General features: G+C 41.3%; 1 protein-coding gene across 16 annotated transcripts in view; it reads right to left on the bottom strand.

Moving 5' to 3' along the window:
- The window catches only part of MFF (mitochondrial fission factor), a 28,709-nt gene extending 10,791 nt beyond the window's left edge, over window positions 1-17,918 (bottom strand). For 7 of the 16 annotated variants that reach the window (XM_080932987.1, XM_080932989.1, XM_080932980.1 and 4 more), the window contains exons 1-7: window positions 17,773-17,918; window positions 15,584-15,692; window positions 14,756-14,912; window positions 14,514-14,652; window positions 13,539-13,759; window positions 11,719-11,888; window positions 6,951-7,039 (exon numbers count right to left, since the gene is read on the bottom strand). In XM_080932987.1, the coding sequence (XP_080789113.1) occupies window positions 6,951-7,039; window positions 11,719-11,888; window positions 13,539-13,759; window positions 14,514-14,605 (572 nt within the window). In that variant the 5' untranslated portion in view covers window positions 14,606-14,652; window positions 14,756-14,912; window positions 15,584-15,692; window positions 17,773-17,918. Of the gene's footprint in view, window positions 1-5,331; window positions 5,407-6,950; window positions 7,040-11,718; window positions 11,889-13,538; window positions 13,760-14,513; window positions 14,653-14,755; window positions 14,913-15,583; window positions 15,693-17,772 lie in introns of all 16 variants that reach the window. The other 9 variants (XM_080932977.1, XM_080932985.1, XM_080932990.1 and 6 more) reach the window with 5 other exon arrangements.
- Window positions 17,919-23,681: the final 5,763 nt, after the last annotated feature.

The following is a 23,681-nucleotide window of genomic DNA, read 5'->3' as shown; positions in this document are numbered from 1 at the left end:
TAGTTACATTTTGACTGTTTAGTTTAATTAGCTTAATTTCTGAAACATGAAACATTCCAGGTCTGAGAATACACTGAAGGAAGACAAGGGCATTTAAGTCATCACGATGGCTGATGAGCATCTACTTCTTGGCTTCTGAGGGACAATAATTGAATTATTCCTTCATGTAAAAGTTTTTTCTTTTTTTTTTTTGTTTGTGCACTGACCATATTTAGATAAAGCTATCTGTACAGTTCTGGCCTAAATTCTTGGCATCTGTGTTGGTATCTTTAGAGAGCTGTTCAGTATTGAAGCCTGGGAAACTGATTGACTCATGGACGTGAGGCATGTCCTTATTACAGAAAGAAGGCCACGACCCTGAGATGTTACTTCAATAGTTCCAAGGAGCAAAGCACAAGGCTAATAGTTTTTAAATTTTGTTTTCCTTTTGAGACAGGTTTTGCTTTTTAACCCTGGCTGGCCCCAAACTCACAGAGTTCTACCTGCCTCTGCTTCAGCAGAAACTAAAAGCATGGACCACCATAGCTAGACTAATCTTACTTTCTGTGTAAAACATTCAAAAGAAAAGGCAGAACCTCGATTAATAGCTGTATACATGAAAAATCTTCTACATGCATAATCTTTCCCCCTAACATATACTAGTCTGGAAACTAAAACTTTAAAAAGTAGAAACTTTTTTTGAAAGGATAGTTATTGTCATCTAACAACCTCAGTTTCAAAAGTTTTATGAATAACTTCTAGTGTCTTCCTGATCAAAAGAGAAAGGTACAATAAATATAAAAACTGCTTTCCAAAGACTACTTAGAAGAGAAAAATCTAAGCTAAATCTTGGCACATACAAAAATTCTAAAACAAAGCCTCATGATGTCAAGACAAACTAAAGATTTTAGATATCAGTTTAGAGACTGGCAGTCTTCTAAAATATATTTCCCCCATACACACATGCACGTCAATGTATAATTATATGTACATACAGAAATACATACATACATATATACATACATACATACATACATACATACATACATACATACATACATACATAAAAAAGTTAGTGTATTGGGGCTGGAGAGATGGCTCAGTGGTTAGGAGCACTGACTACTCTTCCAGAGGTCCTGAGTTCAAATCTCAGCATACACATGGTGGCTCACAACCATCTGTAATGAGATCTGATGCCCTCTTCTGGTGTGTCTGAAGACAGCTACAGTGTACTTATATATAAAATAATTAAGTAAATAAATAAAGAAAAGAAAAAAAAGTTAGTGTATAACCCGATCCATAAAATAGCTGGGGCAGGGGAGCAGGAACAGCAAACAGGGAACTCTAGAGTGACGGGAGTGCAGTCCATGTGCAGGGATGCAGTTACATGTCCTTCAGACAGAACAAGGAAGACCTGAAGCATCTGTGTGTGAGAAGCCAGGCTGAGATCATGCATGTCACTAGGGAAAGGACTGTAAACTTAAGTTCTGGGTCACTAGCAACCTGGATACTGGAGACTGGAATAAGGGGGTGAGGTGAGGCTTACAAGGGAGAAACCTGTAGTCAAGTCACCCTTCCCCCTTTGGGGCTGAAACAAAGGGACAGAGAGATTGGCAAAGACGGAAAGACAGACCGAAACTGCAATAAAGGAGGAAGGAAATTCCAATGCATATCACCTCCACTGAGCTACGGGTTTGGGAAAAATAAACTTTTTATTAAAGCTACCAGCAAAACTGGATAAATTTCATTAAGCAGGCTTTAAATTAGTACTGTTTCTTTGATTTTAGGGTTCACAATGAGCATTGTTGAGTATCATATTAACAAGTAACCTAGTTATAGAATGAGCGAATTATTTATTTTTAGTATTTTGAATCTCAAAGCAACAATGAATGGATTCTAAATTTCTACTAAAGTTTAGTGGATTGTTGTCTATTAAAACAGAAAAAAGTTATTTACTATTTAAATTCAAACAGTAAGCTGAGGACACTAGTAGAGTACGTACTCAGCATACCTGAGGTGAGCAGGTGGAAGGAGTGGAACGAAGGAGGAAAGAAAAAGCAAGAAACGAAAGGAGGAGAAAGAATCTCAAAGTACACATGGGAAATGAAGTGGGCATCTTATAAAATAAACATAAACTGGCTTCAGATAAATGGCAAAGAATGCTTAAGATGGAATGAACAGAAGGTTGGATTCTAAAATAATCTACAGGCACTCACTATATTCATAATCATTAATTTTAATGCATGTCAGAAAAATCAATAAATAAAAATATACTTAAAATTAAAAAAATCAACATATCTCTTCAAATTCTAAGATTTCATGATCCATAAAATGTTGACTCTGTCATACATAAGAAAAACTTATATGATCCTTAACTTTTAACTTAACAGAAATATTTTTTTAGGGACTGGTTCTTTATTCAAAATGTCTCTCGTCAATATTCAGTATCAAAACAGCTGCACTACAGGCTCCCTTTCTCCGGAGAGTACAGACAAGCCAGGAATCTGCAGGGTGCCACCTGACAGGCTGAGAAGAAACCACCTGAACATGGCAATTGGGTGGGGACCCTTGAAAGATCAGCATACCACTTGCTCATAGACTCAAAAGAATGCTCACAGCCAGTGGGTTGGCCAAGGTAGCCTAGCCCCCCCCCAAAAAAACCCCAAAATTTCTAAATAATATAAAATTTAAAAAGTTCTTTTTTATTCAAGATTTCTCCAGCCCTGACTGATACAAAGCACAATGAGATGGCACTTCAGAGACAGCAGCTTCAGGGAAGGGCGATGAGATGACTTTATGTGGCTAAGTCAGGGGCACAAACATAATTCTCCTCTGTCCCCCCTGGGGCAGGTGTGCACTAAGAGGTCCCACAACACTAAGGGGCAGCATGATCCACTTCTGAGCAGTTGGGAAAGGGGTGGAGCTGAGGCAGGTCTGGGCTCAGGGCTGGGGCTGAAAGGTAGCATGCTTGCCTCACATGCATGAGGCCCTGGGAGGTGGGGGGCGTCTCAGACTTATTGAGACGTCTTATTTGGTCACGTCTGATGGAAAAAGTAAAAACTAAGTGTTAAGTTGTTCAAAGATATCAAAGCTGAAAACCTTCACAGCCCGGAACAGTTTTTGTTTCTGGCTAACTTCCTGGAATCCCCCTGTTGTTTGGCTAAGATTTGGTGTGGAGAACTGAGGTCCCACAGTGGAGCCTGCCTGGGCTCTGCTGGCTCTCAGTAAGGCAGGCCCATTCTTGTGTTTCTCTTCCTTGGCTAGACAGCAGCCATTAGGCTCAAATGTACTGCTCCAAGCTGAAGGAGCTCGGCATGTTAAAAGTGGTTGCTAAGAGAAAAAGGAATCACACTGTGCTTATCACAACTGCATTGAGGGCACTTTGCGTTGTGCTCACATTCCTTTAAATATTTTAACAGAAATATTTATGTGGAATACTAAAGAATGACATTTAGTCCTGCAAAATAAAATCCCTTAAAAAATTCCTCCCCAGTAAAACCCAGGAGTCTAAATGTGCCAAGCAAGTCCATAGTCTACTAAGCTACAGCCCCCAGATCATGACATCAAGTCATCATCAGTATTAATACTATTAAAGATATTTGATCAAACAAAAAATTAAAGTTTCAAAGACTGGTAAGAAATTTAACTTCTCTTTCATTTACATAGCTGTCCTCTAGACCCAGCAAAAACAAAACAGGCAGCGTAACCTATAAGCTGATTAATTATAGTGTAAGGTGACAAAATTATCTTAATTAGAGACAATAATTTAGTAATTTTTATCTATATTAAGAAAATAATTTAGCAACTTTAGGCACTCCTGTACACATATTAACCAATAAATTTCATTGAGAAAACAGCAAAGAAAAACAATGTAAGCACTCTAACAGAAGTCAAGTCCTCGGAGTCAACAGTGGAGGGAGAGATTCTGGGCTTTCAGCTCTGTCTACTCACCACCAATCCAAGGTTTAGTTACTTATTTGTTCCTATTGTTTAATTTTGACAAGTCAACTACTGTAAAATATAAAAACATAATGCAAGGCACCGAGAACAGGTGTTTGATTAGAGATGGTTTTACACATAATTTAATAAAAAGGCACTAATAACGACTATAAAACAGCAGAGTGTCAAGTTTAGTTTTAACATAAAGTTAAACAACTTCTGCAGAAGCACTTGTGGTTACCATGGTATTCATTAGTAACAGTTCTGCCTCATGCTCAGACTCCTCCACATAAGGGTTAAGTACACAAAGGCTAGTCAAAGTCAGAACTCAATAAAAATCACAGTGACTGGCGCAAGCTATCAAGAGAAAACTTCAAAGGAGGAGAGCTCTCTCCCCAGGCTTTGGTAGGAATGCTGGTTCTCAAAACTGTGAGCTGAATGCCTTTGTTGAGAACTAGCCTCTGAAAAAGCAGTTAACAAACAAAACAAAAAGACAAAAACATTTTTTGTTGAAAAACAAACTCTTACACTTACATATTTATTTATACTTTCCCCTGGGAAAATGTCCTAGCATACAACCCTGTCATACAAACCTGAAACTAGCTATGCATATCAAGGTTGGCCTTCAAGAAATCTACTTTCCTCTGCTGGATCAAATGTGTGTTCACCACACCAGGACTCTCTGGGACCCTAAATATTAAGAGACAACTGTAACTTGCTGTCCTACGACTAAGGCAATTTAGTGAGTCCTAGTAGAGACCAGAGCAAGACAGGAGTCACTGGCCACTAGTGTAGCTTCGCACTGTTTGGGAACAGCACTCACTGTTCACTTGCACGTGCGTGTGCTGTGCAGCTTGAATGCTGAACCTAGAGGCTTGCATATGCTGCTTCAGTTTTTACACTTCGGGAGTGGGCAGTCATTTTCACACCATTTGTCATATTTATAGAAAACAAGGGTTTAGTGATCTCAGAATATGGCTCCAAACATAATTTTCTACAGGGAAACAAAACAAAACAAAACCAATTTCAATGACAAGCCACACTTAAGACTAAAATTAAACAAGAAAAAATGCTGAATATAAAAACAAGATTTGGATTGCTGACCCTTGCTAAGTGTAATCTGCAGAGAACTCAGAGACCAACCAAAGCAAAATACAGAAGATGAAAAAGAACATGGTCTTTGGGTACAAAACTTATTTCATTTTCCTTTCATCTACATCACAAACCATATGAAACTTCCACAACTGAGCCTCATTTAACAAAGTATACACTGACAGTTTGAGAAATCCTGAAAAACTAGGACAGAGTCAGGGTATTATATGTCAGTCACACGGTAACATGGGTTAGTATTCACAGAAGCCTGCAGAACTAAAGCAACCCTACTTGGGGAAAGTAGAGCAGATAAAATCTTACGTGTACTCCGGTGCAGAAATCGATGACTGGAACCTTGAAATTTTATTTCTTGGGGAAGAATCTGATCTGTGCCACCTTAAATAATAATTATGCTTCTTTTACATATTCAGCTTTTTTTTATAACAGAGAAAATGCTACATGATTCTACTGTCACAATTCATTTTGTGCTAACAGGTGACAACAATCAGCCTCGTTGCCTCTTTAAAGTGATCAAGAAAACAAAGCCACGTCCTTGCTCATTTGCACTGTCTTCTTGAGCTGTGGAATAAACTAGAGCGGAGGCAGACAACAGTTCATGTATAATGGTCCATAATCAATCTACAAATCAGAAAGCTTTCAGTAGAAATTCAATTATAAATTATAAAATTAACAATGGTAGGAGAAGAGTGGGCAAAACTTTATTAATATCCAGATCTTTCTTATTAGACATCTAAAAAACACCATGAAGGCCATTTAAAGGAAAAAAGAAAACCGCATGTTCATCAACCTCTGGTGTTAAGAACTTCCACAGCCTTTTCTGTTACCTCCATCCAAACTCAGCCATCAATACTATCCACTTTGTGAAAAGATGATACAACACTGAAGTAACCATGCTTTCAGTTTAATGATATAAAAGGTCAATTATGGGCCTAAATAGCAAGTTACAACTTAAATAGCAGGAAAGCCTACTAGAAGATTCTGCTGCTCTAAAACTACACAGAAATATTGAATTAAAGCTTATTTATTTATTTATTTTTATTCACATTAGTCATAAGACTACATTGTGGAGTCTTTTTACTGTTTGTATGTCTGTAAACAGTTTTAGAAAATCGAGTTTTATGGGTCTGTTGACATCTGGCATCTAGAAACCTCAGGAAAACATACATTCAGTCATTTAAAAAAATCAGATTAATAATGGTTGAGCCTTTCAGACAGTCTTTCATGTAGGAGACATATGTTGACTTTAACCCAATGTCTTCCTGTGTGATGGTTCAGAATAACTGCGGCTACTGTGAGAGACTCTCCGAGAGATGAAAGCCCTCACTTTCCCTTGTACCCCACAGAAGAGAATGGAGTTTCAACAAAGCAAGCAAAAATGTACATTTGAGATATAACCTCACTGACTGGTTACAGATGCCAGTGAATGTGCTCACTAGTAGGCTTCTTTCAACTCAAAACAGTCACACCCTGCCACCGTAAGAGTCCACTCTGCACCACTACCCTACAGCCAGGTCTAGACTACAGCTTACTATGGTACCCTGTAAGAATGTCATTGTACCATGCTCTTGTTACTCTGTGAACTCTCCAAGGAGACCTTCATCTTAAGTTCCCAGAGAAAATAACGTGATGTGTGATATCACAAAGGTTTTCCAATGAATTCATGAAAACTGACCAAAGTGAATGAGGAAGAATATTCACTTTACATGAAGTGCCAGACACACAGAAGAGAAACACAGGACTGAAAAACTCTCACAATGAACAAAATCGCCAGCTTTTATGATTATAGAAAATACAAGTACAAAGTGATTTCCATCACTGCAAAACAGATTTTATAAACTATGAGAATTATTTAGAAAAGTTATGTACAGACAAGATACAGAAGAAAATCTATAACTATGCAATGCAACGGTTCTACTCACATGGAATCATTTCTGACCAACTGTCCATTTTGGCGAACAGCATTTTCACTCATAGAACGTTCTCTTTTTAGCCTGCCAACTGCTCGGATCTGTTAAGGTTACAAGCAAAGGGATGGAACAGAATTAAATAGCTTAGAAGCTATTTTTGTATAAAAAACACAAAAGACCCTATCCAAGGCTACTCACAAAACTACAAGGAGCTAAGAAAAGCAAACCCAGAAACAAAGCCTGTTCATTATGGACAGGAAAGACTTGTTAGTTTTACTCCCCCCACTGTCTGTGCGTGTGCGCACACATGTGTGTGAAGATCAGTCCTGGGGCCTGTGGCTCAAACCCAGGTGCTCATGCATACACAGCAAGCTCTTTACTAGCAGTCTCCCCAGCCACAGGTCCCATACTCATTATAATACTCATAAACTTCTAAATAAAAGCTATTCTAGTTTCTTTTCAAGTAAACACCAATCTTAGTAAAACTGTCCTCTCCTCTTCCTGAATCTATAGAAAACCTTTTCCAGGATACAGTTAATTATAGGATGTTCATCCAATACCTTACACAAAATGGTATAATATTTTACATATCTTTCCCTACATCTCTATACGTATGGTATATACTAATGGTGTATAAGAATATACATGGTGTGTAAATGGGTATGACACATTACTGTTTGGGGAAGAATGACAAAAAAAACATCTGTACTTATTTAGTACAGACATAGCCAATCGAGGTCTGGGAACAAGTAAATAACAAGGAGGGACTCGGTGTTAAAGCCACACTGAGGGGGAGTCTGTCTGACAACAGAGATCCGTCTGGGGCCTCCTGCAAGACCCTTTTAGAGTTAACCTAAGAATATGAAAATGTAACACCCATGATCAAGCCTAGTTTATGTACACATAGTGAGTACTGCTGTACTGGAGGATGAGGATCTGACTGGTGTGGCAGCCACGGCTGCTTTCTTTAAAGTGGAATCGCTTTTCTACACGGCAGCACGGAGAGGAAAAGTTCCTCAGCTCCAGGCTGGGCCACAAGTTATTTTCTGTCTAGCTATACAGCAACCAACACTAGAAAGAAGATGTACAAGGTATTAATAGTCCCCTACAGTGTATTTAATCTCAAAGTTAAATGTGATTATTCACAAACAAAAAACCCCTTTATACCTTTGTTTGCTGTTCTGTAGACTTGTACTAAGTTCATCACTACTTTAAAATCTCCAATTTTTTTAAAATGGTAGTTTACTATTTTAAAGAGCAATGGTTTGTACAAGTGATGTAGCAGTCATAAATTGAGAAAAACAGACAATACAGTTAACAGTAATGAAAAAAGATTGAGAACCAAAATTGTGTGTGTGTGTGTGTGTGTGTGTGTGTGTGTGTGTGTGTGTATTAACATTCACCCCCTTTTAAGGGTTTTTGTTTGTTTTAAGGTAATAGAGCTCAACTTGGCCTGGTATTTGTGATCTTCCTGCTTCAGCTGTGCAGTGCTAGAGTTGCAGGTGTGCACTACCTACTGCAGGCTTAACTCTTGCTTTTGCTGGGACTTTGACTGGAACAAAAGGGAAAGGCAGGAGGTAGCATGGGCAGAACAACTGGAGTAGACAACCTCCCCATTCCAAACATGACCAGTTCCCCAAACTGAAGAGTAACTGATAACAGAGCGAACAGCCGAGACAACGATTGCAGTTATGGGATAGAAACATGAACAGTGTGTCACCGTTGCCTACGACTAGTCTTATGCCAACCTGACACGTGCTAGGAAGAAGAAACCTCAACTGAGAAAATCCCCCACCAGACTGCCCTATGATGCATTTTCTTGGCCAACGGTCGCTGTGGACAATGACAACTCTGGCTGCTGGTCCTGATACTACTAGAAAGCTGTCCCAGTGAGCCTTGGACAGTAAGCCACTCATCAGCACATCTCCATGGCCTTTGTATTGGGTCCTATGAAGTCCTGATCCAATTTTTCGAAGATGGACTGTTTTATGGAATTGTGAATGAAAAAGCCCTTTATTCCCCAAGTTGGTTTTGGTCATGGTGCAATATTATGGCAAGACAAACTCTAGGACAAGGGCATGATATGGTCACTAAACAACGAATGTAAGTGTACGCCAGTGCGCCATCATGTTTATATGTGCACAGTGTAAAATCACAAAGAATGCTCTTTTTAAAAATCTGCTTTTTATCTGTTCCTGTACTCCCAGCTCCTCTTTCCATAGAAAGAAACTCATATCCACAAGTTTTCTGACTTGTTTAAGCCACTGCAGGACATACTGGAGCCTTTACTGAGTGTCTTCATCATCAGTAAGCTCAGGGGTATACTAGACTGGCTTGTTATAGTTCAGGTCAGCTATGGTCTTCTGCTTCTCATTCTCAAAATGATTTTATCAATTATACTGGGCCACCACGGGATACGGATAACCACCTGCTGTCCTGAATGTCTGCTTGTTAGGGTACCTTTCTGACAGACATACATAGCTATGTGTTATGTGTGTCTCTATGGCCATTACCTCTTATGTGCAATCTATGTCTGCTTTAGCTGGATAGTTTCTAACCCTTGGCTTAGTAACTGAGAAACTGGCTATGCATCTGAGAAAGACTGATGTAGGACTTGACACCTGTGGATGCTACTGAACAGCTTAGGTTTAAGCTGGTTGAACAAAAGTTCCCTTTTTGAAAACATTCTTTTCTTGTCTTCCAAGATTGGCGCATGGCTTACATAAGCTAACTGACATTGCTCCTTCTAGACCACCTGGCACTTCTGGCTGTATTTGGGGTTCGGTGCTCTTCCGATTTATTTTATAAGTGGTTTCATTATGGTGTTCTTCTCTGAGGTAGGAATAGCTAATTTGGGCAAAAGCTATTACAACCTGTCCTATAGGTTCTGGTCTTTGTGCTTCAGTGAAGCTTTCAAAAAGCTTTTGGCAGTTATAAATAATCTTTTCAAAGCATACTGCTGCTTGGCAGATAGGATATGATAGGTTCCAAATCTCTAGCTTGAATATATTTTTTGAGGTATAAAATTATACAGACATAATCTCTAACTCTTCTTTGCAGCCTTCTTTTCACATCTGAAAGAGCTAACACTGGCCTGAGCTGCCTAGGGTTGTTCCTTTTCAGATGTAGCGTCCATGTTAGAGCCTCCGCCTCCTGAGCTGCACAGCCAGATCTTCCCGAGAACCCTGAGAATGTCCATGACGCAGGCATCAAGTCTCAGGTCCTGTGCTTGTAGCCACTGCACAGCTCTTTGTTAATGCCAGGACAGAGAATTGCCAAGCAGTGTTTTGTCTTGCTTAGGGATACTGTTGCTTTAATGAAACACCGTGAGCAAAAGCAAGTTGTGGAGGAAAAGCTCATGCTTCCACATCACACTTCATCACTTAAGGAAGTCAGGACAGGAGCTGAGGCAGGGCAGGAACCTGGAGGCAGGAGCTGAGGCAAAGGCCAAGGAGGAGTGCTGCTTACTGGCTTGTTCCTCATGGCTTTCTCAGTCTGCTTTTTATAGAACCCAGGACCACTAGCCCAGGGGTAATCCTACCCACATGGGCTGGGCCTTCCCATCAATCATTATTTAAGAAAATGCCCTACAGGTTTGCCTGTGGCTCAATCTTAAGAAGGTTATGCAGGCATTTTCTCAATTGGAATTCCCTCTTCTCATAAGACTCTACTCAGTGTCTAGTTAATATAAATTTAGCAAGCACACATATTGAAAGTCACTGATTCCTTTCTGTGTGTATCAATGTCTTCTCATCACCTCACCCCTGTCCTTCTGAGACTATGCAGATGTAAACTTCCAGAGGGCAGGCATTATTATTTATTTTTCTTGTACTGTTTCTCATACAAAAATCTCAAAATATGGTTGCCAAATAAAAAATTTACAAGTTACTAGGCACTTTTTGGCCATAATTAACACTCAAATATAGTACTCAAATATATATCAATAAGCAAATATTCAGGATTTTTGTATTGGCATCTATGAACACATCCCTTCAATTACCTAAACAGAAACTAAATTAAAAAAAACAGCATGACCCAGTACTAGGAATTGCTCTAACCTGGTTTACATGCCTACTTTTTGGAAAGGAATGCATGAAAAAAAAATCCAAGCAGACAGAGGAGTACCAGTTTTGATTTAAAAATGTATGTATGCATATTGTCTTCAAGAACAGAAACTTCAATAGTGGTCTCAAATCAATGGCACTGGCAAGACTTTAATTCACTGTTAATGCCTTTTGCATCCATTTTACTACTCAGTTTATATCAACAGGGCATCAATGGTACCAATTCAGTGGAAACCTGTCCTCAAGCCGCAGGAATGGTAGTGTCAGGAGAAAACAGTTTTCCTAGCTTTGTTTGCCAGGTGATTTGATAATAGAAAGACACATTCATTATTTCCTAGTACAACTTGTCCTTTCACAGGAACATAGTGGTAAAGCACTTGCCCAGCATGTTCAAGTGCTGGTTCAATCTTCAGCACTACAGAGAACAAAAACAACCAAACTTTAAGGCTGTATCACTGCAGGTGTGACATTTACACTGTTCTCCATTTAAGTCTATGTGAATGGGAGCAATACTTGTTCCAAGATTTTCACTTTCCCACTACATAACTGTTAAATTAGGAAAACAAACAAACAAACAAACCCAGAAGACCTTACTTGAGGAACTGTGAAATCAACTAATACTGGCATTTCCATATGGAAAGCTTCCGTCATCTAGAGCTTACCTGTGCTCACTCACTGAACTCTTTAACTTTAAACCATAGGCAGTGCTAACTCACCTCTTCGCTTTGAGGAGTTGGAGGTGGTCTTTCTAAATCCAGGAAGTCTAGTGGTCTCTCACTCAGCGTGAGCACGCGTGGTGGCGTTTTCAGTGCCAGCGGTTTAAAGGGAGTGGACTGGATAAGGTCAAGATCTGCTGGTCTTGAAAATGACATGTCTTCATTATTTCCTAGGGAACAAAAAGGAAAAAACAGGTGTGTGTGTATGTAATTTCATGATGGTGGTTTTTAATCCTGTCAGGTTTATATTACAACTTACTGACAGCAATAGTTTCTTTTTGACATTTGATATTTCACAAATATTTAATACCATGGTCCAGAAATTATCATAGGTGTGTGTCCAAAACAAACAACTCAAGCAACCCGTCTCCAAGTCTATAAAAAAATTCTCTTAACACTGAACATTTCAAATTGGCAAAACATTTGAATACATGCTTCCAAATGTGATGGTTTTCATGACAAGTGTCTCCTGTAGTCTTGGTCAGCTGAACATTTGTTCCCCAGTTGATGACACTATTTGGGAAGTTCTGCATGGAGGGGTGTTGGAAATGAAAGGATGGGGTCGGGGGCTTTGCCATAAAAAGCCTTATTCCATTCCCAGTGTCCCCGTTCTTTCTGTCTCTCTCTGCTTTGGGCTTGCAGTTCTAGATGTGCTCTCTCAGCCTGCTGTTTCAGCCACCACGTCTGCTCAGTACCATGCCTCCCACAATGACAGTGATAGATTTCTTATCCCTCTGGAACCATAAGTTCAAATAAACCATTCCTTTTGTAAGTTGCCCGGTCATGGTATTTTACCATAGTAACAGAAAAAAAAGAACTAAACAGAGAAACACATACATAAATGTTCAAAATTATCAATTACCAGGGAAATAGATGTAAAGCAATCAAAACTCTCAAATGTCACTGACAGAAAATAAACATTGCACACCATTTGTAATCTGTCAACATCTGGAAAAGTTAAATATAACTTATCATACAGCCGTTCACTTCTAGAGACTTGAAGGTATATGTCCTCCTAAAAGTCTCTACATGAATATTCATATGTTCTCATCCTATGAATCTCAGAAAGTAAACAATACAAATTGCCCGTTAGATAAATGGATAAACCAACGATACTGTACCTACACAGGATATTACTATTTAACGATCAGGTGGAATGAACAGATAATAACTTACAAACATGTGAAATAATCTTAAATCATTACCTAGTCAAGCAAGCAAGCTCAGCCTGCAACTGCAGCACTCAGGAGCTGAGGCAGGAGGATGCTGAGCGTGCGCTCAGTCTCCGTCCAGTGTAAAAACAAAGTGAAAAGTTGAACTGGGTTTGGTGGGGCAGGCCTGTACCCAGAGCAGTTCCGAAGGCTGAAGCAGAAGGATGACTGACAGGTCTGCAGGCTCTGCAGGGCAAATTCAGGGGTAGCATGGGAAACTCAAAGCCCGACTCAGCAATGAAAAATACAGAGAGGGCTGTATTTTCTTAAAACACACATGACACTAGCTTAAAGCCCAGCAGGTGAAGGAAAAAAGTAGAAGGAAAAATTACTCTTAGCAAAAAAAGCCAAAGCAGAGTCGAGTATAGGGCTCCATTTATAGGAGGCTCTGAGAGGCAGATCTATTGTCTATGTACAGAAAGGAGACCCTGACTGCTACAAGAAGCCTTCTGAGGCGGCAACAGTGTTCTGTACTGGACTGTGGAGGTTACATGCATTTGTTAAGACTTGTGAAAATACCTCTCAATAATATTTTGAAAAACCCAAAATGTTTATAAAAATAAATAACACAAAGATTTATTGGGAGACTTGGGGTCAAGTGTGTGATACCTGTAACCACGATCCTCTCCGGGACTTGCATTATCACACTGGCATTTGGAACTCCATCTTGGAACCCTTGTTCCAGGTCAGCATTTGGTGGTGCTACTTTTAATTTTTCCGGGACCCTCATTCGCTGACTAATACCTTCGGTGTATTCCATTTCATACTGAATTCGGCTAATTTCTGCCATCTCAGCAGCAGTGGGAGAAGGAAATGCCGCCCCACTCACCCTACAGAAGGAAAATATTAAGATCAGGATAATTGAGCGTTAAGATGTCAATCTCCTCTATGCAGCCATGTCAGAAGACAATGCCTTACAGCAGAAAGAACAAAAGGAACCCTTATCATTTGTAGAAGGAAAGTAAAAGAGCAAACAAAACACGTTTCTCAACATAAAGCTTCTGACTTATCATCCGAAAGCGAACCCTGACGATGTCGATTAGGAGCAGGTCTCTAAAGTACTACACAAATGCAACACGAATGCACACGTAAACACTCTCCATGTGCAAGCTCATATGCACACTCCGTATCATTCAAAAATGCCCGAAATAAAGCTACAAAGTCCCAGTCAGGAGGCTAAGAACATAGCTCAGAGGCAGCATGCTTGCCTAACATGCAGGAAGCCTTGGTTCAATCTCTAAAACTGAAAAGAAAAAACTCCTAATTCTGTGGGAAACACTTGCCTGGACTTAACAGCAATGCAATCAGAAATTGACATCATGCATGAAATGAAGCCTTTCAACAATGAAAACCAGATTCTAAAGGTAAATAAGGCTAAGGCTCAATACCCCCCCCCCCCAAAAAGCATAGCTCCCTCAAAATCACAAAATGCAAATCAAAACTTCTTACTGCACATGAATCTAATGAAGGACAGCCAATAAATACTAAATATGTGGATTATATCAATAAGCCCTTTATGTACACATTCGTTTAAGGTGGTTAAACATTCACATTCTTAACCCATATTTAATTTTGTACTCATACTTGTAGTTTTGAGAAGCATCAAATATCTTTGAGGGAAAACTAGTAAATGCATTGAGTGAGCTTCTAAATTGGAGAGGGATCCATGGCTCCATCCAGGGAGGTGTAGTTGGGAGAATGACTGGCCCCCAAATAAAAAATGCTAAGAAAAGCATAAAGAGTGTGGTTATCTTATGGCAAGCAGCTCTCAAGCTACTGTCTGTCAAACCTACGATAGCAGCTCAACTGAAAAAAATGTCACTGACCTTCCTAGTGATGTCTCACTGCCCGTTTTCACACTCATTTTAACGTCTACAATAGCTATGGGCACTGCTACCCTGCGGTTGCTTACTTTACACACTTCCCTACAGATCTCAACTGTTTTTGGAGGTGAACATAACAACACGGACACTGCTTTTCCAGCTGTAAGAAAGAAAGAATAAAAATCAGTACTTCAACAATTCATTTTAGAAGAGAACTATGAACAAAGGTAACGAAATTACTCAAAATGGCTCTGTCTGAGGAACCGCATTTCAAACGTTAACTCTCACTCTACGGTACCTCATAAGTCAGAAAGATGGCTTGAAGCACAGTCTCCATTTCGTGATTTTTGCAACCAGGGTAAATGAAAGTTCCATCATTACAGAAACAAATGTGACGTCAGATGGGGAGAAGGATGGCTACCAGAAAACCCCTCTAACCATACTCTAGTAGACTTTAAAAATCATCAAAAAACCCCCCTCAAGGGTAAAAGTAAACGTGTTTGAGGTTGCCTAACAACGTCATGTATAACTGATGGGTTCCTGAAAAGGCGGCCAGATTACACTAAATTCCCAGAGACCCATATTAAAAGAGCAACACAGCACCAAAGTCAGTGTAAATGTCTTAATCGCAGAGTTATTCTGTACACTAGGAATCAAGCAATACAGTATACTCCTTAGAGTATATACTGTTAAGTGCGCTAAGCCTAGTTGGATTGTGACTGTCAACTAGCTTATTTTATTCTTTTTGCCCAAATGTCTGCTTTTTAAGGAACCGACACACACAGATGGCTTGAAGACTAAGAAAACAAAGACAAAGAAAATCTTACTTACAAATGTGAAACAGCAGGCTTGCTATTTGGCACTATCTGCTTCTGTGCTTCATACTAACTCCTTAAATTGCTCCAATGCGCATGTGCTAGATTGAGAGCCACTTTTATCCCTGAGGGAGAAGAACATTGACTGAGAAACTAGATGATACCATTATTAGGGACTTAGCTGGAAAATCTTCAAATAAAAGCCATAAAGATCTACAACTTTACACTAAGAAAGAAAATAAACAAAGAAAAATGTATCACATTTTAATGTGATAGAACAGGCTTCCGCCAGTCACCATGTAAGGTAGTGGTTCTCAGCCTGAGGGGCTCCACCCCATCTATCACAGTGGTCACTTTTCTGATATTTACATTATGATTCATGACAAGAGCAAAATGACAGTTATGAACTGCCACATCAATAACGTTATAGTCACTTACCACATAAGGGTTATACTAAGACTTAATGCTACTGCCTCAGCTTTTACATTTTTATGTCTCAATAAAACAGATGAGGACCTAATTATTTTTCTTTCTCATTAAACTATGGTACTTTGGGTATTCTTTGATAACAAACTTAATTTGGGGCTAAGGTTTTACTCCCACAGTTGTCGTCATTACATGCTTCGCTGTGTAATTTGAGATAAATCCACCTCAGACTCCTATCTGATACCACAGATCCACTTTCTGGGGTACACCCAAACATCAGCAATGTTTTCCAATTCCATCGGGGTCCCATACAATACACTCAATTTCTTCTTTAAGTTGGCCTTCATTTTTAAAAACACAAATTACTGCCTTAGAACCATAAACCTGCTGTATGCATATAATCATATGTAACAAAACCAAAACTATTGAACTGATGAAACTCTGAATCTGCTAGAGAAAAACAGGCCAAACCTTGAGGTAAAAACAGGCAAGGCCTTTCTGCAAAGGGCTCTAAGGAGTTCAGGAAACACCAGCAAGAACTGCCAAATGGCATCCCATAAAATAAAAAGTGTCTGTAGAAATTAAGGGTGGAGAGATTCTACAGGATCTTTGTTGGGTAGACATCTGGCAGGGGACTTCTATCTAGAATTTTATAAACAACTCAAAAACTTAATAAAGAGAACCCCAATCCCGAATCTATTAACAACAAAAGAAGTAGCAACAGTAAGGAGAGAGTAACAGGAAAAACTTTGTAAACCTAAAATGAGGAGGCAGCCCTATCAGACAGGAAGGAGCCAACACAGTTCCTGCCAGTAGTAAAAAACGTGTACACTCAGAAACAACACTGAAAAGCTATCTCAATTCACAAGTTCTCAAAACCAAAAATTGGACAACCCTCTCCTCCAGATAAACACACACACACACACACACACACACACACACACACACACACACTCCTCAAACAATGTAATTGCATGTTCAAAATACTAAATAGGGCTCAATCATCCTCCGTTCCCTAAAGGTTTTTCTTTGGGGAATCTCATTAGTAGCTACTGAGGGAGACTGAGGGAGAAGCAAATGTTTTCATCAGGGAAAAAGGGCATTCCCATTCACTGGCTCCCGGCGGGAGGCCTGCTTAGCATTGCTGGGCATAAGCTTTATTCTTCGGGAGCGCCACCAATTCAGAGACAGCCCTGATCTTCCCAGAGAATGCGCCCCGCTCCTGAGCTAGTAGGACGGAGATGCTGGTTCCTTTTTTTGTTTGTTTGTTTTGCAATAACAACAAGGTTTTAGCAAATGGAGGTCAGGAGCTATAGGGAACCCCAGTCTAGGGTGGGGTGCGGGAGGATAGCCCGCAAAGCCACCAGCGAGCAAGGATCCTAGGGCCAGCCCCGGGCCTCCCAAAGGCCTTTCTCTAGTTACATGGATTTTACACTAAACAGTTACTCTTAAACGCGACCGACTCAAGGTCATACTGTGAGGTGCTTGGGCCCGTGGAAGAAATGCCCGAAAAAGCCCAGATCCAAGTTCACACAGGCTTCCTTCCGTTTCCTAATCCCGAACTAATTGGTGTTTTTCGTTTTGCCAGTAAAATTAAATTTTTTGTTCAATGGAACAAGGTGCCGAGGTGGAAAAGGTGAAGAAGCCGGCCCCAAATATTTGCAGGGTAGGGCTCTGCGGACCGGCCAAGGCCGGGGCCGCTCCGCCCAGCCCGGAGGAGGGTTGTCACTGCCGCGGCGCTAGGCCCGGAGCCCTGCATGGGGAGAGTAGAGCACTCACCCTGGGCCTGCTGGAGCGTCCCCGGAGAAAGGGCCGCCGCCCGCCGGCTCCGGGGCGCTCGGGCGAGCGCTCGCAGAGGCCGTTGACCGAGCGCACCGAGGCGCCCGGGCAAAGAAGCGGCAGAGTGGCCGCGGCGGGACAGGACAGACGCGAGAACGGCTAGGACTGGCCCCTTCCAGGAGCCGTAGCGGAAGTAGGTTTCTGGTCATATGACAAGAAAAGGGCGGATGTTGCTCTCTGGCTCGTGAAACAGCGAGCAGGAGCCATGTTTGTTGTGGGCAAAGTACTCCTGCCTCAGGTGATTCTTGTTGAGGGGATTTGTAGACTTTGAGATCTTTAAGAACCTCTCGTTTGCAAGATAAACTAGTAAACCTGTTTTAAAGGAACGCCTGACTAAAAATTCTTATGGTGGCCTGAGAATTTGCATATATAACTAAATATTGGAAGTAATTCTTCAGCACTCTAATTTGGATTTCCTTAATACAAATTAAGAATCCGAGAAAAGGGGATAGTGAATTGGTTTTTAAGATAGTAGGGGTGAGAAATCTCTTTTAAATCTAAACTCCCACCTTGTGGTTCCCCTCTGGAAGGACAAGACTGGAAAGCAAGAACCAGGTTTGTTCACAGAAGGATAGATCAGAAGCCAAATCAAGAAATACGAGATGTGCCTCGATTTTCATAACCTAGCAACCTCATCCACTGTTTCCCATCTTTGGAGTCAACCAACCAGGGTTAAAGAAGTTTTTTCTCACAATCTATTCATATTATAGTTGGGCCTGGTGCCACACCCTAGAAATCCCAGTATTGGGGACTTGGGAAGTGAAGCTTTAGGATTAGGAGTTCGAGGCCAGCCTCAGCTACATAGTGAGTGGAAGGCCTGCACCATCATCAATCTATACCAAACACACACACTCTTCTCCTTGTGGTTATTTCCTACTAATAGAGTATAACATTTATATTGCTTTTAATATATGTAATCTAGAGGCAGTATTAAGTATTTTTGGGGATATACACAGGTTATCTGCAACAACCAAGCCATTTCATATGAGACGTAAGCATGTAGATTTGGGAAAAAGCTGTGATTCTGGAATAAGTTTCTCACTCCTTTGTGCAAAGGAAGAGTATTTACTTGAGTGATATAGTCTTGAATCTAAAAATATTCCAAAGCCAATCTTTGGCTCATCCCTACAACCTCAATACTAAGAAACCAGAGGTAAGAGAATTAGGGCAGTTTCAGGCTTGCCAGCAATACACAACGAACCCTATCTCAAAACCCCAAACAAACAAAACCTCAGATGACTCCCCAGAAATGTCATCTTCCTTCAAAGTAATGTGTCAAGCTTTCTAAATTTCATTTTTGGGTGTTCTTCCTAATATTTGTGTAAGATAAGTAAAGTTTCCCTTTACCTTCTTAAGGTCTCAGTGAGCCCCCAATTAAATTGACATAAAACATCAGGTGACCAGCAGGGGAGCACACAACTTTCAACTAGTAATTTTTGCTTTTATGTTAAAGTATAGAAAAATAAAGACCCAAAGAAGTTCTTGGGATCTAAAATCTGTATCAGAAGCTGATCATTGTACTAAATTGTAAAAATGTGAGAAGACACTTTTAAAGTGACTTTGTCTTAAAATAATCTTTATTTCAAAGGGGCCTACTGTGGGTGGTGTGTCCTGCTTCTTCTTCTTCTTCTTCTTCTTTTTTTTTTTTTTTTTTTTTTTTCTTTCTGCAGCAAAACTTTAATGGAGGAAGACGCTGAAGGGCGGAAAAGCACCCAGTTTTATACATCTGAGGGAGGCGGGGGAAGCGTGTCTCTACCTGATTGGCTGCTCGCTGGTGGTCTGATGATTACGCCCCTAGAAGGGCGGTGACTTTGGCTTGCCTTGCTCTTCACGCATGCGCTTTTAGGTTGTTTGTCAGTTTTAGCTGACTCACGGCCCGGAAACCGGCGCCATCTCCGCAGGGCGTTGGCTGCGGCCCCTTACATCTCCCCCTTTTTGTTTTGTTAGGCAGTGGATGGTCTAGGACAAGAGACTTGGACTAGAGATATTCTCGTGCTGTGATCTCTGTCTTAGGTCAGTCACTCTCAATGTTGCCTTATCCGTCTCTGGATTCCCTCATCGCCTCAGGGGTCCTGTCTTAGATTGGTCTACACCGGAGGAAGGTTGCCCGTCACTGAGTATCACAGTTTATAGTCCATTTAGCCTCTTAATAATCCTAGGGCAAAACTCCAAGCAGGAGGTCAAGCGCTATGGGGGGTAAATCTACTAGTTATTGTCTCTGAGTATAGAAAGCCATATTTCAGGAGAGGCTCTGTGATCAAGAGCAACAAGCGCTTGAGCAATGACAGCTTTGTCACATCTTTGTTGAGACCTCAGCTTACAAACCAACCAGAGCAAGAACATGATCCCACAACATAAGATTACTAAGAATAACCCCACTCCCGCCCATTCTTTTGAAAGACCCCCGAAGGGAGACCCTCACTCAAATCTCAGGAGAGGCGCACACCCAGCGAGGCACCGAGACCAGACTTGCAATCGCACGAGGAAGTTTATTGAAAGTGAAACAGAGTGAGATCTCAGGCCAGCATGCTGGGGTTGAGACTCATACACCACGCAGGGGTAGAGGAGTTCGACCCCGGCCTGAACTTGTAATGGGCTTATAAAGGCAAAAACCACAAAAGAGGGGGAAGACAGGGGGAGAATGAGGAAATTCAAAGGGGACAATGAGGAAATTCAAAGGGGACAATGAGGAAATTCAAAGGGGAAGAATCATACATTTTTTTATCAGTTAAACCATGTGTCACATGAATCATACTCCCGGGGCACACCTAGGGCGTTGAAACATTCCACAGAGGTCATCGGGACCTTCTGTGGTTATTCTGGGAACTCAAATCTCAAGAAAGTTCCGGAAGCGATTACCTGCAGAGGAGAGGGCCCTAGGGCAAGGAATCAGTGTCCTTTGACAACTTTTTACTCTTCACTTTAAAGTAGGAGAAGATAGAGGAAATCCAAGTGGACAGCCCCTCAGTCAGCGACAGGTCCAGTCTCGTGGAGTTCACTTCCAAGATAGCAAGTCTCAATTCGCAAAGCGTCTGCTCGAATTCAGTGGTCCAATTCTGCATTAAAAACCGAGAAAGGGATTTAGATAAATTGGCCACTCCGGTAAATTTTTCAAATCGCACAGAAGTGATGCAAAGCCCAGGTAATTTTTGTTCACAGCCCAATTGGGCCATCTGCCACAAGATGTCCACTTGTTCTTGGACTAGGCCTATGTGCTGATTAATCAGCATTAGGCCTCCCTGTATCTGGGAATTGGCCGTGCCCTGGAGGTCCAAGGCAGGCGTCACGTGAGCCGAGAGCTCATTGATGGTTTGTACAGTCTGCACTGATGTCGAGAGTGCCAGTGCCGAGGCCGTAACTGAGGCCGCCACAGCCGCGGTGGCAATCAGACTCACAATAACAGAAGAGATCCCAAAATCTCTTTTCCCTCTCAGCAGGCTCAGGCTACTGGGGGCGTCCACTGGAACAGGGACAAAGCGGGGCATTCAAGTAACCACAGCAGAAGGATAAACAGCCGCATCCCAGCATAAGGCATAAAAACAATTACTTGGGGAGCAATCTAAGCTGTCTTGACCCTGGGTCATACTGATATTACTTACTATCCAAATAAAAGGGGGCCACACACAAACAGGGGAAGCCGAGTGCTTCGCTCACTTATAAGTTGTATATTTTACACTGGAGTTCTTCCATTTGAAGCTCCCTGAATTCTTTCCGGTTCGCAAGCCTGCAGCCCTGTGACCCTTCCAATCAAAGCCTAATTATCCCTTTTCTGCATATCCTCCCCGTAACATTGACATTGGTGATAGGTCAGTACAACTCCCATTAATCCCACAAAGAAGCCACTGATCAAAGGGGTTAGCATCAGCTTTGCTAGGATCCCTAAAGGTAAAATTATATCCTACAAAGGAACTATTAAAGGTGGTGCCAATATATGGGGAAAAGGAAAAATAACCTTTAACGGCCCATGATGACCTTCTGGCCTGGCATCCCGTCCAAGGAAGCATTAGATCATCAGTCATAATCCCCTTACAAAATGGCGCCAGCCTGGGCTGCTGTGGTGGGACATCATCACCCAAACGGCTAGGCCACCATCCAGAAATTACAGAGGCGTTAGCTACTATATTAGAGGTCGAGCCCCAGGTTGCATCCTTAAGCCAGGCTGCTGATTGGTTGTATAGCAGTATGCAATTACTCTGGTCCCCCAGTGTTAGAACCATTGTAAAGCAGAGGCTGCCTTTAACAAAAAGTGTCCGATTGTCCTGTAGACTCTGAATCTGATTGTCTAACGGCAAGTATGCAACTCCTAATTTCCTATTTGTAGCAAAGAAGCGTGGGAATACATGAGCTGTATGCATAACAGGCATGGGTAAGGGGAAGGTAGACATAATCCCCCATCAAGGGTCTCTCAGAATACTAGGAACCAGTATCCAAAAGAGGAGTAGCAGGATCATCTTCCGCCTCCGGTTTCCTCTGGTGGTCATCATCCCTGCCGTGGGGTATCCTCCTGGTAAGGCGCTCTGGGATCCAAAAGGGATTGTCTTCATTCTGTGGGAAAACACAAACAGCTCCCCTGGATCTTATCAAAATAGGATCCGGGCCTTTCCATTGTCCTCTCAAGACATCCTTCCATTTGACCATTTCTTTAGGTGTGGCAGGCTCGGAGCAGTGTCGCTCAGCCGCATTCCTTCCATGGTCATCCAAATTTAGAAAATTTAGTGTCCAAAGAGCTATTGATACTGAAGTCCCAGGTGTGGAGGACAGTACGTCCTCTATTCCCCCTTTTTGTTTTATTAAATAGGATTTGATTGTACGATGGGCACGTTCAACAATGCCCTGTCCTTGAGGATTATAAGGGAGGACAGTCAAATGGGTTACTCCCATTTGTTTGCAGAATTGCTGAAATTTCTGTGAGGCATAAGCAGGTCTATTATCAGTTTTTAAAATTTTTGGTTGTCCCCAGGCGCTCCATGCCTCAAGGCAATGTTGGATAACGAGTGAGGCCTTTTCTCCTCCTAAGGGAGAGGCAAAGACCACGCCTGAGCACGTATCAATGGACCCAGGGAGATACTTAAGTTTTCCAAATGACTGAATGTGTGTCACATCCATTTGCCAAATTTGTAGCGGACGAAGGCGGCAAGGGTTAATACCCACATGAGAAACAGGCAGAAACTGACAACAGTTTTGGCAATGAATGACAATGTCTCTGGCTTCTTTTTGGGTTAAAGCAAACCTTCGGCGAAGGGTCTCAGCAGTAACATGAAATTGCTTGTGGAAATCTCTAGCTTTGTCTAAGGATGAAGCTAACACAACAGCTGCTAATCTTGTGGCTTTCTGCCAAATCATTACCTATGGACATGGGTCCTGGAAGACCAGAATGAGCACGAATGTGGGTAATGTAAACCTGGAATCTCCTCATAAGGAGGACTTGTTGTAATTGTGTAAAAATTGGGGCTGCCCTGCTCGAGGGCTTGATTATCCCAGCAACCTCTAAAACCTGCACTGCATTAACTACATAGGCAGAATCAGAGACAATATTAAGGGGCTCGGAATAATTTTTTAATACCTCTAATACTATTAAGCATTCTACAAGCTGGGTTGAATTTTCTTTAAATTGTCTAGTAATAATTTTCTCATTCACAACATATGCCCCCAGCCCAGACTTGGAGCCGTCTGTGTAAATAACCAGTCCATCTTTTAGTGGATTAGGGGAAATCACTCATGGAAAAACCAAGGATTGTTGTAAAGCGAATTGAAGAATGGGATGTTTAGGATAGTGATTGTCAATTGTACCTGAAAAAAGGGTTACCAAGACAACCCAGTTATTTGAGGCAGCTGCAAGCACTTGGACC

This window comes from Micromys minutus (genome assembly GCF_963924665.1).
Source record: "Micromys minutus genome assembly, chromosome: 19".
In the NCBI taxonomy this organism is placed as follows: domain Eukaryota; kingdom Metazoa; phylum Chordata; class Mammalia; order Rodentia; family Muridae; genus Micromys; species Micromys minutus.
The sequence above is the reverse complement of the archived record's forward strand: the minus strand, read 5'-3'. Positions and strand labels throughout refer to the sequence as shown.